Source organism: Sinocyclocheilus rhinocerous, unplaced genomic scaffold (genome assembly GCF_001515625.1).
Source record: "Sinocyclocheilus rhinocerous isolate Xijiao unplaced genomic scaffold, SAMN03320098_v1.1 scaffold1708, whole genome shotgun sequence".
Lineage (NCBI taxonomy): Eukaryota > Metazoa > Chordata > Actinopteri > Cypriniformes > Cyprinidae > Sinocyclocheilus > Sinocyclocheilus rhinocerous.
The window spans coordinates 592,164-607,839 of NW_015648635.1; the positions used below are offsets into that span (position 1 = coordinate 592,164).

The following is a 15,676-nucleotide window of genomic DNA, read 5'->3' on the forward strand; positions in this document are numbered from 1 at the left end:
GAATTTTCAGCATCATTACTCCAGTCTTCAGTGTCACATGATCCTTCAGAAATCATTCTAATATACCAATTTGCTGCTCAAAAACAATTCTTATTATTATCAATATTGAAGAAAATATATATATATATATTTATAATAAAAATCTTTTTAGGTGTTTTCAACATGGATAATAAGAAGACATATTTCTATTTTGGACATCTTGAGTTTACATTCTTCAGGAAGTCAGTTTAAAAAATGTCTCAATCATATTTTGAACAACTGGCGTAGGAGGACGTATTGTAACAGTATTTTGCATTCATTTGTGTTCAGGTACGGAGACATGCGTGTCATGATGGGATGTGAGATCTTTAGCATGTGGCAGAATTTAGGTAAGACGTTAACTAATATCTGAAAGCTTCACCCCTTCGCGAGTCTTTCTTACATGAGAAATGAAAGTTTCCATCTTGTCGTGCAGGAGAGCACAAGCTGAACTTCATCCCAGCGATGATCGGCCCGTTCCTGGAGGTGACGCTGGTGCCTCAGCCGGACCTGAGGAACGTGATGATCCCCATCTTTCACGACATGATGGACTGGGAGCAGCGCCGGAGCGGCAACTTCAAACAGGTCACACAGCCCCCCCTTCTGGTCACGAATTGGACATGCAGCTATCTGACTGTAGCGCTTATAATGCCATATTTGCCATATTTTCATTATTTGTAATAGGTGGAGGCAAAACTTATCGACAAGCTGGACAGCCTGATGTCAGAGGGGAAAGGAGACGAAACGTACAGAGAGCTCTTCAACAGCATGTGAGTGAGAGGACACATGCACAAACAGATAAACAGCTATACATACACACACTGCGGGTCCTTAGTGGACTGAATTTGGTTTAGAGAGCAACGGTTCGATTAGCATAAATCAGTGAGACGGTAAGTAGTGGCAGGTCAGATCTGTGATTGTTTTTTGTGTTTGTGTGAATGTGTGTGTCAGTGCTGTGAAAAAGTGTTTGCTTCCCATCTGAATTTCAATTTCTGCACATTTTTGACATTTTTATGAGATCAGATTTGATTGTGGATTATGGTAGAAGTGGTAAAAATGACACACAAGTGTTGTGCTTTTTTTTTTATTGGTGTTTAAAATTGCAATTATGCAATCTTCCAGTCTAAATTAAATGCATGGAAGATTTAACTTGTGTTTTTTATTCATGAAGGGTCACTTTTATGCATATATTTAGTGTAAAAATATACAAAGAAAACTGAAAATCAAGCATTTTTTTCACAGCTCTTATACTGTGTCTGTATGTGACTCTCTATATTTCTCTATATGTGACCCTGGACCACAAAACCAGTCATAATGGTCAATTTTTTAAAGCTGAATAAATAAGCTTTCCATTGGTATATGATTTGTTAGGATGGGACAATATTTGGCCGGGATACCTCTATTTGAAAATCTGGAATCTGAGGGTGCAAAAATATCAAAATACTGAGAAAATCGCCTTTAAAGTTGTCCAAATGAAGTTCTTAGCAATGCATATAACTAATCAAAAATTAAGTTTTAATATATGAACGATTGGAAATTTACAAAATATCTTCATGGAACATGATCTTTACTTAATATCCTAATGATTTTTGGCATAAAAGAAAAATCAATAATTTTGACACATACAATGTATTTTTGGAATATATATATATATATATATATATATATATATATGTATGTACTGTATAATGCATAATACATCAGTAGGCCTCAGGTGGCTTATGATTTATTGCTTTTACAGTATGTTTGAATATTACATACATTATTAATAGCATTAATCAGATTTTTTTCCTGTTAGTATTCATTAGCCTTAACTATAGTCTGTTTACAGTTTTCAAGCTACATAGCAGGTTTATATACAGTATAAGCATATATAAAAAATAATATATTAAAGTGAATATTAATGCTATTTTAGATATTGCGAGTAAATAAATATATAGTAAATATTAATGTTGTTTCATATATTGCGAGTGAACAAATATATAGTAAAGTAATAATTATTTATAATATATAATAAATATGTATTCGCTGTTTTACAGTAGAGGCTCAATTTCATACACTCTGCAGCAAGATATATAAATTAAATGTTAATTTAAATGGATGATAATTGTATTGATTTTAGGTTTTTGGCGTGGCAGCTGATTTTATTAATTAACTTGTTCATCTCTCTTCATTTCTCTGCTTTCTACTAACCGTACTAACTGTACTAACTGAGTTTGAGTGGCTGGTGTGGACATTTAATCTATTAATATGAATTTGTTTTGTTTATGCTGCTCTGGACTAGAATTCCTTTGTTCGGTCCATATCCTAGGTAAGATGATCACTAATCACTGTTCTGCTGGACAGGTGTGAGTGTGCAGGGCATGATGGGTAATATGATAGTATGACTCCTTCTCTGCCGTGTTCGTTTTCTCTTGTCAGTCTGTTGAAGAAGATTGAGAGAGAGACGTGGAGAGAAAGCGGGATATCCCTTATAGCCACGGTCACACGGCTGATGGAGCGACTGCTGGACTATAGGTGAAATATACCCAGCTGTACAGATGTGCACAAAATACAAGATACAATATACTTGTAATTCAAAATAGTACAAGCTGCCCTTTTGAAAAACGTCTGTTCAAAGGTGTGGGGTCAATCATGTTTTTTAAATACTTTTATTCATCAAGGATAGATTAAACTGAAAGTGAAAGTAAAAAAATGTAGTAAAAAATGTAATAAGAAATATTTCTTGAGCAGCAAATCAGTATATTAGAATGATTTCTGAAGGATCATGTGACACTGAAGATTGGAGTAATGATGCTGAAAATTCAGCTTTGCATTACAGGAAAAAAAAATTCATTTTAAAGCAAATTAAAATAGAAAACATTTTAAATCGTAATAATATTTTACAAAATTGCTGTTTTTACTGCATATTGTATTAAATAAATGCAAGTCTTGCGGAGCATAAAAGATGTCTTTCAAAAACATTAAAAACTGACCCCAAACATTTGAACATTGCTGTGCATTGAAACACTTACAGCTTGAAATATATTTACTCCCCAATGTGATATATTTTAGTATTTTTGCATAAAAAAATTAGTAAAACAAAAACGGTAATGAAGCTACTTATTGTTTTCATCTTACTTTTTTAATTGGTGAAAAAAATTAAATATGCATTTAAAAATTGTAAGTTTAAGTTAACTTCGACCTAACCTAAAGTTAAAATGTATAAAGTAAATAACAATTCTTCATTGTTCTTAATTTCTGCACTTCTGGCTCATGGATACACTCTTTCTGTTTTACAGAGACTGTATGAAGTTGGGGGAAGTGGATGGAAAAAAGATTGGCTGTACAGTCAGTCTGCTGGTACGTTTATTTATAATCTTTTCTGCCATTATTTGTCAGTATTATTTACTCTGTATTTGCCAGGAAACATTTAATTATTTTCGTCGCTGTATTGTGGACTTCCCATTTCCATTGAATTTGTTCATAGTAACCAGGCCAGTTAGACAAACTGGTGGTCTGGTTTGTGTTTCGCTTTGTCTTTTAGATTAAATGTTTGTGAATGGTATCAGTTTGGTGTTTAGTTCAAGACTTGAGTGTTAACAAGGGAAGTGATTTAGCGCTTTAGTTCACAGAGGAAACATTAAAGTCTTTTCATCGCTGTATTGTGGACTTCCCATTGCTGGAGTGATTTCCTGCATTCTGTACTTCCTCTCCAAGTCTCCTTGGTTTATCCATATGAATTTGTTCATAGTAACCAGGCCCACAGTGAAAGTCAGTCACTTCATATCCACAGTCCACCACTTTTTGTCTCCTCTCTGCAGAACTTCTACAAAACAGAGCTGAACAAAGAGGAAATGTACATCCGCTACATTCACAAGCTGTATGACCTGCATCTGAAAGCACAGAATTACACAGGTACTCAAGCATGACGTGAACCAGAATTACTTTGAAGATACGGTTAACGGATATATTTTGATGACGTGTTTATGTGTGCAGAGGCCTCATATACACTTCTACTGTATGACGAGCTGCTGGAATGGTCCGAGAGACCCTTGCGGGAGTTTCTAAGTTACCCGATGCAGAGCGAGTGGCAGAGGAAGGAGTATCTGCACCTCACCATCATCCAAAACTTTGACCGTGGAAAGGTCTGGGTTTTTCTGCCATCCTCCCCGTTTTTTCATTTCTCATCACGTGGCTCCTCTCAGCCCGGTATTAAATTATTAGTACGTGATTGTATTTCGAGTAGTTGTCCTTCAGAACTAAATGGCATTTACATAATCAGTAACCTCAATCACCTAATCACTTGATGAGAATAAAAATCAGTGCGTTTGTTGTCTGCTCTCCTCATGGCTGAAGCCAACTCTTGTGCTGGTGGATTAGGAAGCAATGGGACTGAAACGCTTCCTCAAATACAAATGCAGTGGCACGCGCTGTTTATAATTTCATATTAAAGCGCAAAAGAAACTACAATCATGCAGTGTCGTAGTTATGTCATCAGTTAAGTCATGAAGTTTCCAAAAAGGTGATTAAAGTTGCCTTAAAACTGTGCATGTGTGTAAATATTTGTTATGAGTCAAATTTAAGAACATGTTTCTGAAATGCAGTGGTTTTCAAAACTGTCCTGGAGCAGTCTCCCTCATCTAACACACCCGATTCAACCCGTCAGCTCATTAGTAGAGACTTTAAGTCCTGAAGTGGGTCAGAAAACATAAAGAGTTGTGAGGAAATCCGATGCGTGTCAGATCTGCGTCATGTTCAGCAGCGGCAGCTCTTAAAGCAGTCAAAATAACCTAATAACCAGCTGCTGTGATGTCTGTTCATCAAAGAACAAAAGAAAAAACGAGGAAATCAGCTACTTTTTTTAGCTTTAAGGAGTCCTCTATATTTAATTTAGAATTTAGTGTTTGATAACTTTATTCAATTTCTTTATATTTCCTACTTGCCGAAGGGCACAGGAAGCTAAATATGATATTTATTATAATGGGTTTATGCGAAGATTGTTTTAAGTTCACTTAAATTAGAAGTTGTTATTTTTTAGAGTCTACTAAATGTTAAAATAATTAGCTCTCAATTCTACTGTAATGCTGAATGGCTATAGTCAATGGTTAAATATTAGGAAAAAGAAAACAATTTCCTAGAGACATCAGTAGTATTGGTATCAGTGATACTCGCCTTCAGGAATAAAAAAGATGCCATTAAACAAATTAAATTTTGCCATTCAAAAAAATATACTGTCTTTGTTGTTTCTACATTAATTTGAAGATGAATGGGAAATTATTGCAATATAAAAGTATATTTAAAAACGATATTTAAAAAAATGTTAGGTTGTAATTTCAGAAAAAAGTGTGATTAATTAGTTACGTTTTTTTAAATCGATTGACAGTACTAATTTTAATCATTATAGCAAAATATGTAGCCGTTTTTTTTCAACATCAAGATTGCCAAGATAAATTACTATAAATATACATTTTGTAGGAAGATATAAACTGCATTTTATATGTTGTGTTGTGTTATATGTTATGTTATGTATTTTTTTATTTTATGTGGACCAGATATTGAAGTAAGAGCAGCCAACAAATTTCCCCATACCATCTTTTTCATTTGATCCTTTGAATTCTTGCAATTTTGACTAAGTCCTTGGTTCTCAAAGTACTGATAGTGCTCTAGTGGCTTCTGCTGGTCAGTTATGAAACTGCATGTGAACTAAAATACCCCTCTCTACCCCTTTAGTGTTGGGAGAATGGCATCATCCTGTGCAGAGAGTTAGCGGACCAGTACGAATCCTACTATGATTATAGAAACCTCAGCAAAATGAGGGTGAGTTAAAACTCTTTATGTAATATGGCAGTTGTTTGCATTTAGCCAGTTCTTAACAGAATCATAGCATGGAAAACAGAGTCTCATTAACATAAGATTACCTACAATTACAGTGCATATCAACAGTACATCATTTCACATGCAAAAAAAATGTTGGTCAATCATAACAGAGGTCATTTACGTAACTCTAGAAAGTATAAAAAAACTGTCTAATTCAAATGAGAATGTAGAAATTGTCATCTACAACTAAAATATTTTAGTGCAAGAAACTTTAACTTTAAGTTGATTAAATGCATCAAATGTGTGCAATATGGCCCCTTTAGCTGAAAAACTGTATTAACTGTATTTTCTGCTAATTATATGACTGCAAATCACAGATGATGGAAGCTTCGTTTTATGATAAAATAATGGACCAACAGCGTCTGGAGCCAGAGTTCTTCAGAGTGGGCTTCTACGGCAAGAAGTTCCCCTTCTTTCTACGGGTATGTGTCATCCTGACATCCTGCAGCATATCAGATGTCACTGTCAGTAACTCTGAAGTCCACTTGGTGTCAGTATTAACCAGAATGTTTGTATATATATTGTGTGTGTGGTACAGAATAAGGAGTTTGTGTGCCGTGGTCATGACTACGAGCGTCTGGAGGCATTCCAGCAGCGCATGCTCAATGAGTTCCCTCATGCCATCGCAATGCAACACGCCAACCAGCCTGACCAGACCATCTACCAGGCTGAAGCCCAATGTATCCTCGAGGCATCTCTTCTCTTTCCCGAACACACACACTTGCACACCAGAGAGTCTTATACTTGCACATTTATTTTTTGAAGAGTTGTTCTCTTGTTCTCGTGTAGTTATTGTCCTAGTTCCTTTAACTCATGTCAGTTTGCTAACTAACTAACCCTAACTAACTGATTTACTAGTTTTACTATTAGCAGCACAAATGCATGTGTCACCATTACTATTGCTTACAAATTTAAACTAACCCCTAACAGTATAAAGTATTCAACTTTAGTGTGTAACACAGATGTTTCTATTCAGTAAATCTGGCAGAATCCTGCTGATTTAAGCAGTTTATCGCAAAATTCTGGGTTTTGAGTTCCATTTGGTGTGGGTTAAATTAGCATTTGGATGTAAATGTGACACCCTACCTTATGTAAATCAATGCACTGTGAAGCAGGCCTTACGATATTTTTCAGAACAAGCACAAGGCCAGGACTGCCCGCTTTAAATACACGTCCATGTGGCTGAAAATCAATCCCCTCCCTCTCAGAACGCATATCAGGCATGGAGACGGTGGGTCGCAGGAGAGCATTTGTTCAATTGATGTGACATGTACCTGGAGGCCAGGCGCTCGGTGAATATGTGACGTCCTCTTCAGCACAATTAGAGCAGACAGGGCCGGTCAAACTACATGAGCACAGCGTTTTGTTATCCAAGCCGGCGATTAATCATTTGCCTTCTTGGACGTCTGCCTTGCTCGATTCATATTTATGTGCTGATGAGACCTTACGTCTGTGAGGCACAAGATGTTGGTTATTTAAACATTTGCGGAGGATGATTTCCAACTGTACTGTCTGCATTTGGACTGGGAGTGAAGTAGGAGATACCAAAGCAAAATTTGTTATTAAACACTTACTTTTGTAAAGATACAGAAAATGTATATAATATAATATAATTAATTATTTAAATACAGTTACTTTTAGTTGTTCAAGAAGCTATTCAAATGCATTTGTGTTCGAGCGACACGTATTGCATGTTCCTTGACGAATCATTCATGCAGATCTGCAGATTTATGCTGTCACACCAATCCCAGATAGCCAGGACGTCCTGCAGCGTGATGGCGTCCCTGACAACATCAAGAGCTTCTATAAGGTCAACCATATCTGGAGGTTTCGCTACGACCGCCCGTTTCACAAGGGCACCAAAGACAAAGAAAATGAGTTTAAGGTGAGCTAGTAGCCACAATTGTTCGGCCAGAAATTGAAGTTCTGTCATCATTTATTCACCTTTATATCATTCCAAACCTGTATGACTGTTTTTCTGCTGTGAAACACAAAAGAGGATGTTTTGAAGAATGTGCTGGCTGCTGTTTTGATTCATTTGAAATAGGAAAATGTAGAATGATTTGGTCACAAATCTGACACCACTACCTCTCTCATGAACTCTTGTGAATGTGCCAAGAAAATCTGGGGCGCATGAGAAGATATTCAGTAAATAACAACTTAAACTCAGTGTGCAACACAAACCGTTTCCATTCAGTAAATCTGGCAGAATCATGATGATTTGGTTTCTTACAAAAGCTATTGTATGACTTTTAAGGACTTGTAATTTAGTACATGAGTCATATGAATTGCTTTTGTAGTGCCTATACGTCCATTTGGAAGCTTGAAGGCTCCTGACCATGTTCATTGTAAATGCATGGGCCAAAACTGACCAGTAAATTCTTCAAAATGTGTAGATGGTAGAAAAAAGTCATGCGGGTGAGTAAATAATGTGTGAGTTTTTCATTCTGGGATTTTTCATTCCATCTTTTCCGGGCATTCTTTTGATGTCATTTTTTTCTCATCACTCTTTTCACTCTTCCTCTTCTCTCTTGTGTATTCATTCCTTCACTTCCAGCGTCTGGCGGCCAGTGTGTGTGTGTGTGTGTGTGTGTGTGTGTGTGGATCTCAGGTGTTCTCTCACATGCTGCATTATTCACAGCCTTGGTCCAGAGAGGCTAATTAAAGTTTTAGGGGCTGAGAGACGCACTCCTTCCAAATATCATTTCCCTTCCCCTATCACTCAATATATCCAGCATAGACAATCACAGCCTCTGCATGGATTCGATCCACCGCGGGGGTTTGATTTCCCCCGACCTCTGGTGGTTACCGTGTTTGAAATAAACTGTTTAGCCTGCCAGATATTATATTCTCAGAGACACCGAGGGTACTCACCACCCCGGTCCACTTACCGCACAGTAATAATGTCTGAAAATCTCATTTAGAGGTAAACTTCGGCTGAGACGCTATCCAGATGATACGATTATATTGGATTGAATATCACAATCAAGCATCTGAAGTTCTTACAGAGCTTCCTCCGTTATACCTGCGCCAGCTCAGGTTAATTCTCAGGCTGTGCTGGATGGGAAATGAATTTATGAATGTGAAATTTAATATGTGGAGCAGTGTGGCTTGATAAGCGGACTGTGTTGCTGAGAATGAGCTGTTTAAAGTGTAGATTAAATGATATGTTTTATACATACTGGAGGAGGAAAGTCACTCGTTCATTGAATATGTTGTTACCGCTTTGCCTTATGGGATCTCTTGGACTTTCTCTGACGGTTGATGTTTGTCAATGAGCATTTGCTTTTGAATTTCAGAGCTTGTGGGTAGAAAGAACAACGTTAACGCTTGTTCAGAGTCTCCCAGGCATCTCACGCTGGTTTGAAGTGGAGAGGAGAGAGCTGGTAAGTAGATCTCATGAAACTCACCCACCACACCATAAGGTCAGAATCAGAAACTCGATGCAATCACAGATGTGAATGCGCAGCCAATGACTGTGAGTGTTTTGTTCTTGTAGTACATACTTATCGTGCACTTTTTTTTTTTTGGAAACCAATGTTGATAGTTTCCTTTATTAATATTCACACTTTTCAACTTAATTGGTTATAAATGGAACCATTTGGTGTGTCACTAAAGAGAAACTTAATGTGTAGCAAAATAATCTTATTCACAATAAGGAATATTATTATATTTATTAGTATTTACTAGTGCTGTCAAACGATTAATCGCGATTAATCACATTCAAAATAAAAGTTTTTTACAAAATATATGTGTATACTGTGTATATTAATTATCAACCCTCTACATTGCGAGTAAATCACTCGCATATGCGACTAAATCTTCACTCTGGCGACTAAATGATGTCTAATATTAGCCAATTGCTAATAAATTCTCAGATTTTACACGCCAGTGTGTGTTGAAGGCTAAGTATAAGTTTAGCTCAGATATATTATATATATGTGTATATATATATATATATATATATTAGGATTCTTTGACTAATAACAGCGTTTATTTATTTAAAATAGAAATCTAAAAGTCTTTATTGTTTTTTTCCCCCATTAATTTAATGCATTAAATGCAATAAAAAAAAATAAAAAGGTTTACTGACTTCAAACTTTTGATCCATTGTTTTTGGGTTGTTTGGTGAACTTCACTGGGTTTTTTTTTTTTTTGATATGTGTATGTATATATTTTATCAGTCTGGCGAGTAAACAAAAAAATTTACTAGCCAATGATGATTCAATTGCCAAGGTGTTCGTAGAGGGCTGATTATGTATATATAAATACAAACACATGCATGTATATATTTAAGAAAAATGTTAAAATATACACAGTACACACACATAAACAAAAACTTTTATTTTGGATGTGATTAATCACGATTAATCATTTGACAGCACTAGTATTTACATTTTATAATGCTGAGAGTAAATGTTATTCTGTATTTTAATATATCGTAAAATTTTACTTATTCCAAATTTTCCACAGCATTACTCCATTCATTTTTGTTACTTAGTATTTTTGTGGAAAGTACATAAACCTGTACTGTGTACGGAAAATAGTGTATAGTAGTGTATATTATAGTCGAGACAATGTTACTTGCAAAATTAATTACCTTTTTTTTCTCATTGTACCAAAGCCAAAAAAAAAAATAGAAATATTATTTAGAAAATCTTTAATTTAAATCAAATTATTTAATTTATTTAAATTATTTAATTAGAATATAAGAGAAACATTTTTTTTTTTTAATTCAATTAAAACGTATTTGTATAATGCTTTATATAATATACATCTATCCAAAGCAGTGAGTATACTAAACGTGACACTGGCAAGGAAAAATGCACTGTTCTGGAACATATGTACAAAATGGAGGCATGAATATTTATTAATAATAATAATGAAAAGTTATCACTATTAAAGGCAGGGTATGTGATTTTTCAAAAACACTTTAGAAAACTGATTCGGGCCGAATAGCAAAACAAACTTGTAGCCAATCAGCAATAAGGGGCGTGTCTACTCGTAATGTGGAGGAGAGAGCGTTCAGTGCATGTTTTGGTGATTTCAAATGTCAACATTGGCTACCAGAAATCACTTACTATGCCTTTAACTAGTTGCTTATTAGCATGAATATTACTAGCATATTGGCTGTGTATTAGTACTTATAAAGCACATATTCTGCATGACCATAATTTAAATCCCTTAATCCTACCCTGTACTTAAACTGTAGTTAATAGTTAGTTAATAGTGAGAACAAAAAAAACGTTTTTTTTTCTTCCCACAAAACTATATGCATTTGAAAGTTGCCAAAATCAATGACTTCCAGCCGCTTTGTCGCTAAAACTTTTCTCTCTCGTTGTGAGTGCCTTTAGTGATCTGCAGGTGTAGCGTGCAGCTGCAGTTAAAATGGGCATCGGCCAGTAGCATTCGGTTGCTGTTCAGGCCAAATGTCATACTGAAGGCAATGGAAAAATCTGCATGGTGGAATCTTTGAAGTCTGAGATTTTTGCCTCCTGAAGCTTCTGCTCTCCCACTGTTTCTTTGGAGATACCAGTCCATCGTCCTTGGAACAGATCGGACACAGATACACCGTCTGTTCTTTCTCCTTCCCCCGTAGCTTACAAGATCTGAAAACATGCATGTTTTTAAGCTCATATTTTTGCACTTCATTTGGTTGCAGCGCTTCATGTCCCTTAAAACAGAAAGTTAATCAAATTTTTACCAAACTATGCGTGATATTGTTTGTTAAAGATGTCAAGGTAAATTCTAACTCGCACCACAAAATATGTGGAGGCTGGCGAGGCACAATGCATTGTGGTTAAGGAGTGTAATTTTGTGTCTCTTTTATTTCTCGCAGGCATTCTTCGTGAAGGACTACATCATGAATCACCCCGAAGACGGAGACAAAATCGTCCGTCTCCGAGAGCTCATGTTTGAGCAGGTTTGTCTCAAGAAACCAAATCTAATCTACACCAGATTTGACACACATTTATGATGTTTCGCACTCATCATTCACGTCTGTTTCTCCACCGCCATTTGGGATTTAGCTGTTATGATCCGCACAAGCTGGGTCTCTGTAGGTCTTCCCTTCGTGCCCGTGCTGCTTAGTAACCAGGAACTCTCCAGAGCCGAGCACATGATGCTGTTGTCTAGACAGTAACCATGGATATACGCCAGTTACAAGCATGAAAGTGAACTTTTAAAGACTGAAGGGGGATAAAATATTTTGCTGATCATTTAATTATGAAGCGAGCTGTTTTAAAGACAACATGAAATAAAAATGGATCCTGTTTGCTGCTTTAATACTAAATGTCTTTCATCTTATTGCTCTTGATTTGTCAGATCTTTGTTTACATAAAATTAATTCAAAATTTGTTGCAATTTTTTCACAATTTGGACTTTTATAATTTCTTACAATTGTAGCTTTTTTCTGATAATTGCAACTTTATTTCTCACATTTGACCCTTATTTCTCTCTTTATTGAGACTTCCACAGTTTGGACTTCATTTCTTATAATTGCAACTTTTTGTCGGATAATTGTGACTTTTTTTCTCACATTTGAGATTTATTTCTCGCTACTGATTCACAATTCAGACTTTATTTCTTATTTATTTCTGATAATGATTGCATTTGAGGTTTATTTCGTGCTATTGAGACTATTTTACCATTTTGGCTTCATTTTTTTATAATTTCAAATTTTTTATGATAATTGCTCACATTTAAGATTTATTTCTTGCTATGGAGGCCGTTTCTCATAATTAATTCTCCATATTTTGACAAATGTCATCTTACATTCGTTACTTTATAACTATTTAGATATTTTTTTTCTTTTTAAGATTACATAAATTAGTGAATTTGTCACAATTTGGACAGTTCTTTCTAATAATTGTGACTGAATTGTGTCTCTTTCTCGCGATTGAAACTTTTTTTAATTCACAGTGCGGCATCCCACATTTACAGCCTTACAGTATACCACAGTTTAGAGTTTTATTTTTTTGCATTATTTTAAAGAAAACAAAGTGGGCGGTGACATTTTTTTGTCAATAATATATAACCTACTTTTCAAAATGTATTCAAATCTCAATGGGTAAAATGGAAAAAGTCCCTCCCCACATTATTTTTTTTTATTGTCAAAATTATTTTAAAAATAATAATATAAATATAATATTTACGTAAAGAATGTTATGATGACACAAAGATAAATATGCTACAATTTTTGAAAGCAGAAAATATTAATTATTCATTGAGATGTCAGTTGATCTATCAATCAATATTGATCATAAGCCAATTGCGACAGATACCAACATATTGGCTGATTAGGAGTTAATATTCTTCTAAAATGTCAATTATAACTTTACTAATCTTCTAGTAAATTCTACACTAATTTTCAGCAGAATTGTATGATATTTGTTAATACACAACATTTGTATTCAGAGGTTAACGGATCTTAAAAAGTATCACCTGAATGTATTTTAGAATTTTCTCTTGTATTAAATTAATTGTCTTATAATTGTGTGACTCCTGTTATTCACTTTATTCTTACCATGAAAATGACATAGCATTAAAAAATAAAAAATGCTACTTGTTAAAGTCTTTCTAATTGCATTTTTATTGTATGTCATTCAGTCCCCTCAGCTACCCAGCAGTCAACCGCTACTCTTCATCCTCGCTTTCGTCGCAGGCCTCCAATGAGGTGAGCAACATCACGGGCCAATCAGAGAGCTCAGATGAAGTCTTCAACATGCAGGTGAGTGCATGGGCTGCCATTGGATAATTACTCTCTCTCACACACACACACACACACACACACACACACACACACCGGCAGACTCTCTATTCTCTCACTGTCTTTCATATTTCCTCCTAATCTCCCTCTTTCTCTCTTGTTCTTTTTCTCTGCTTCTTTTTCTCTCCTAATTGCCCTCTTTCGGTTTTCATCTGTCTCTCTCATATCTCCGCTTAATCTTCCTGTCTCACTCTCTCTTTTCTCTCACTGTGAGAATTGGATTTGTAGGTGTGAATTATAGACTGGACGGACAGATCATTTAGCTTTTTTCTTTTATCCCAGACCGAATGATTATTGTATAACCCAGTGTTTCCCAAAAAAAGTTTGCCGTCTGTCGAGAGCAGGGGTGCCGTGTAAAAATAATTTTTTAATATTTTTAAATTGCTAAAATGTTCAAAAAAGCATCTATTATATAATATCCATTTCTGATGTTGCCAATAATTAGAGATGCACCGAAATTTCGGCTGCCGAAAATTAGTTCACCGCTTAGGTTTCACTTTCACGTGATGTGACGCTCTGCGTATTATTTCGCTCTATGTGTGTGCGCTCCGCTCAGTCGCTCCACTCGTATACCGTTCATGCTCATCGGAACAGCAAAGTCCAAAAATTGAGCCGACAGGAAACATCGATGCAGTACAGTATTGTTTCTGTCTGCAATAGCCCTACTGTGTTGTAACATGGTGTGGTATATGGGCAACTCTGGTAACGCTGCCCTCTCATTCATTGATCTGCTAACCGTTATGCTCATGTGTCCTCTGATGATAATAGCTTTCTAGTTTATTTGTGTTAATTTCTTTATTTGTTCTTATTTTATTACTGACTGCTTACTTGTCATTTTTTATTCAATTTATTCAATTCAGGCCTATCGTGATTTTTTTTTATTTGTGCTATCATTAGTAATTTCTTTATTTGTTCTTATTTTATTATTAACTGTTTAGCCTCCTTGTCATTTTTTATTCACTTCAAAGTTTTAAATCAAGCTATCTCGTGCTACTGCAACAAAATTACCCAGCTGTAAAATCAAAACTTTGTTTAATTACCATTATAACTAGCTATCTCACAGTGTTTACATATGAATAAAAGCCTACATTAAAATCTGTCATATAAATTGGTCTCTTCATTAGAAATTAGCCTACTGATTGCCACCATTGATGGACAAATTTTTTTATATATTTTTAATAATATCTGTATGACATTATATTCTGCAGTTCTTCCCTGTTGTACCGAATATCTATACTTTTCATACTTTTCAAACGAAGTTAGAAATTCAAATATTGTGACAAAATTAATTTTGTAGGGTGCCACAAGTTTGTTAAAATTTCCAAAGGGTGCCGCGACTAAAAAAAGGTTGGGAAACACTGAATTAGCCTATAAATGAACTTATATATTTTTTATTATTTGACAGTAGCAGATAATTGCATATTATTTAGTATTTTCAAACATGACCATATAATATATATATATATATATATATAATTTTTTTTAGATTTTACCAGGTTTTCTGTAAATGTACAATGGTAATACCATGTTTTTTGGGCATGTACCACAGAATACCAAGATATTCTTTATTTTGGAATACTGTGTAAATAGCATTGTACTGTATGTGAATATGGTAATCATTAGGTATCATGGTATATATCAGAGTACCATGCGGTTTATTTTCTCTCTCCCTATAAGGATAGGAAAACCAGCACACGTTCCAGTTTTCAGGAGCAGAATGGACTTTGGATTTATGAATGTCTATGTGTTTGTGCAAACGCGAGTATGTTTATTTCTCATTGCATTTTTCGGTGTAGATTTGCATTTGTCTGAAATGAATTTTCCGCATTTAACATTAGATGGGCACACGACCAGGTCTCTGCCGCCAGAGTATCACACCATCTTGAGCTACACACTCAGAAACACACACATTAAGAGCTCTACCTGGACCTGGCACATATCTGTAGGCATTTTTTGCAACTGCTAAGTTCCACTCCAGATGTGCCCATGTAATTTCCACCTCAGAAACAGCTGTGTGTGTACGTGTGTGTG

The 15,676-nt window shown here is 35.3% G+C and overlaps 1 protein-coding gene across 1 annotated transcript in view; it reads left to right on the forward strand.

The window, feature by feature from the left end:
• The window catches only part of LOC107710082 (dedicator of cytokinesis protein 4-like), a 115,482-nt gene that overhangs the window by 83,890 nt on the left and 15,916 nt on the right, over positions 1-15,676 (forward strand). Inside the window, exons 32-43 of the mRNA XM_016514788.1 lie at positions 2,303-2,329; positions 2,440-2,535; positions 3,300-3,360; positions 3,822-3,915; positions 3,997-4,145; positions 5,731-5,817; positions 6,195-6,299; positions 6,416-6,557; positions 7,596-7,762; positions 9,177-9,263; positions 11,717-11,790; positions 13,486-13,606. Of these exons, the coding sequence (XP_016370274.1) occupies positions 2,303-2,329; positions 2,440-2,535; positions 3,300-3,360; positions 3,822-3,915; positions 3,997-4,145; positions 5,731-5,817; positions 6,195-6,299; positions 6,416-6,557; positions 7,596-7,762; positions 9,177-9,263; positions 11,717-11,790; positions 13,486-13,606 (1,210 nt within the window). The remainder of the gene's footprint in view (positions 1-2,302; positions 2,330-2,439; positions 2,536-3,299; positions 3,361-3,821; positions 3,916-3,996; positions 4,146-5,730; positions 5,818-6,194; positions 6,300-6,415; positions 6,558-7,595; positions 7,763-9,176; positions 9,264-11,716; positions 11,791-13,485; positions 13,607-15,676) is intronic.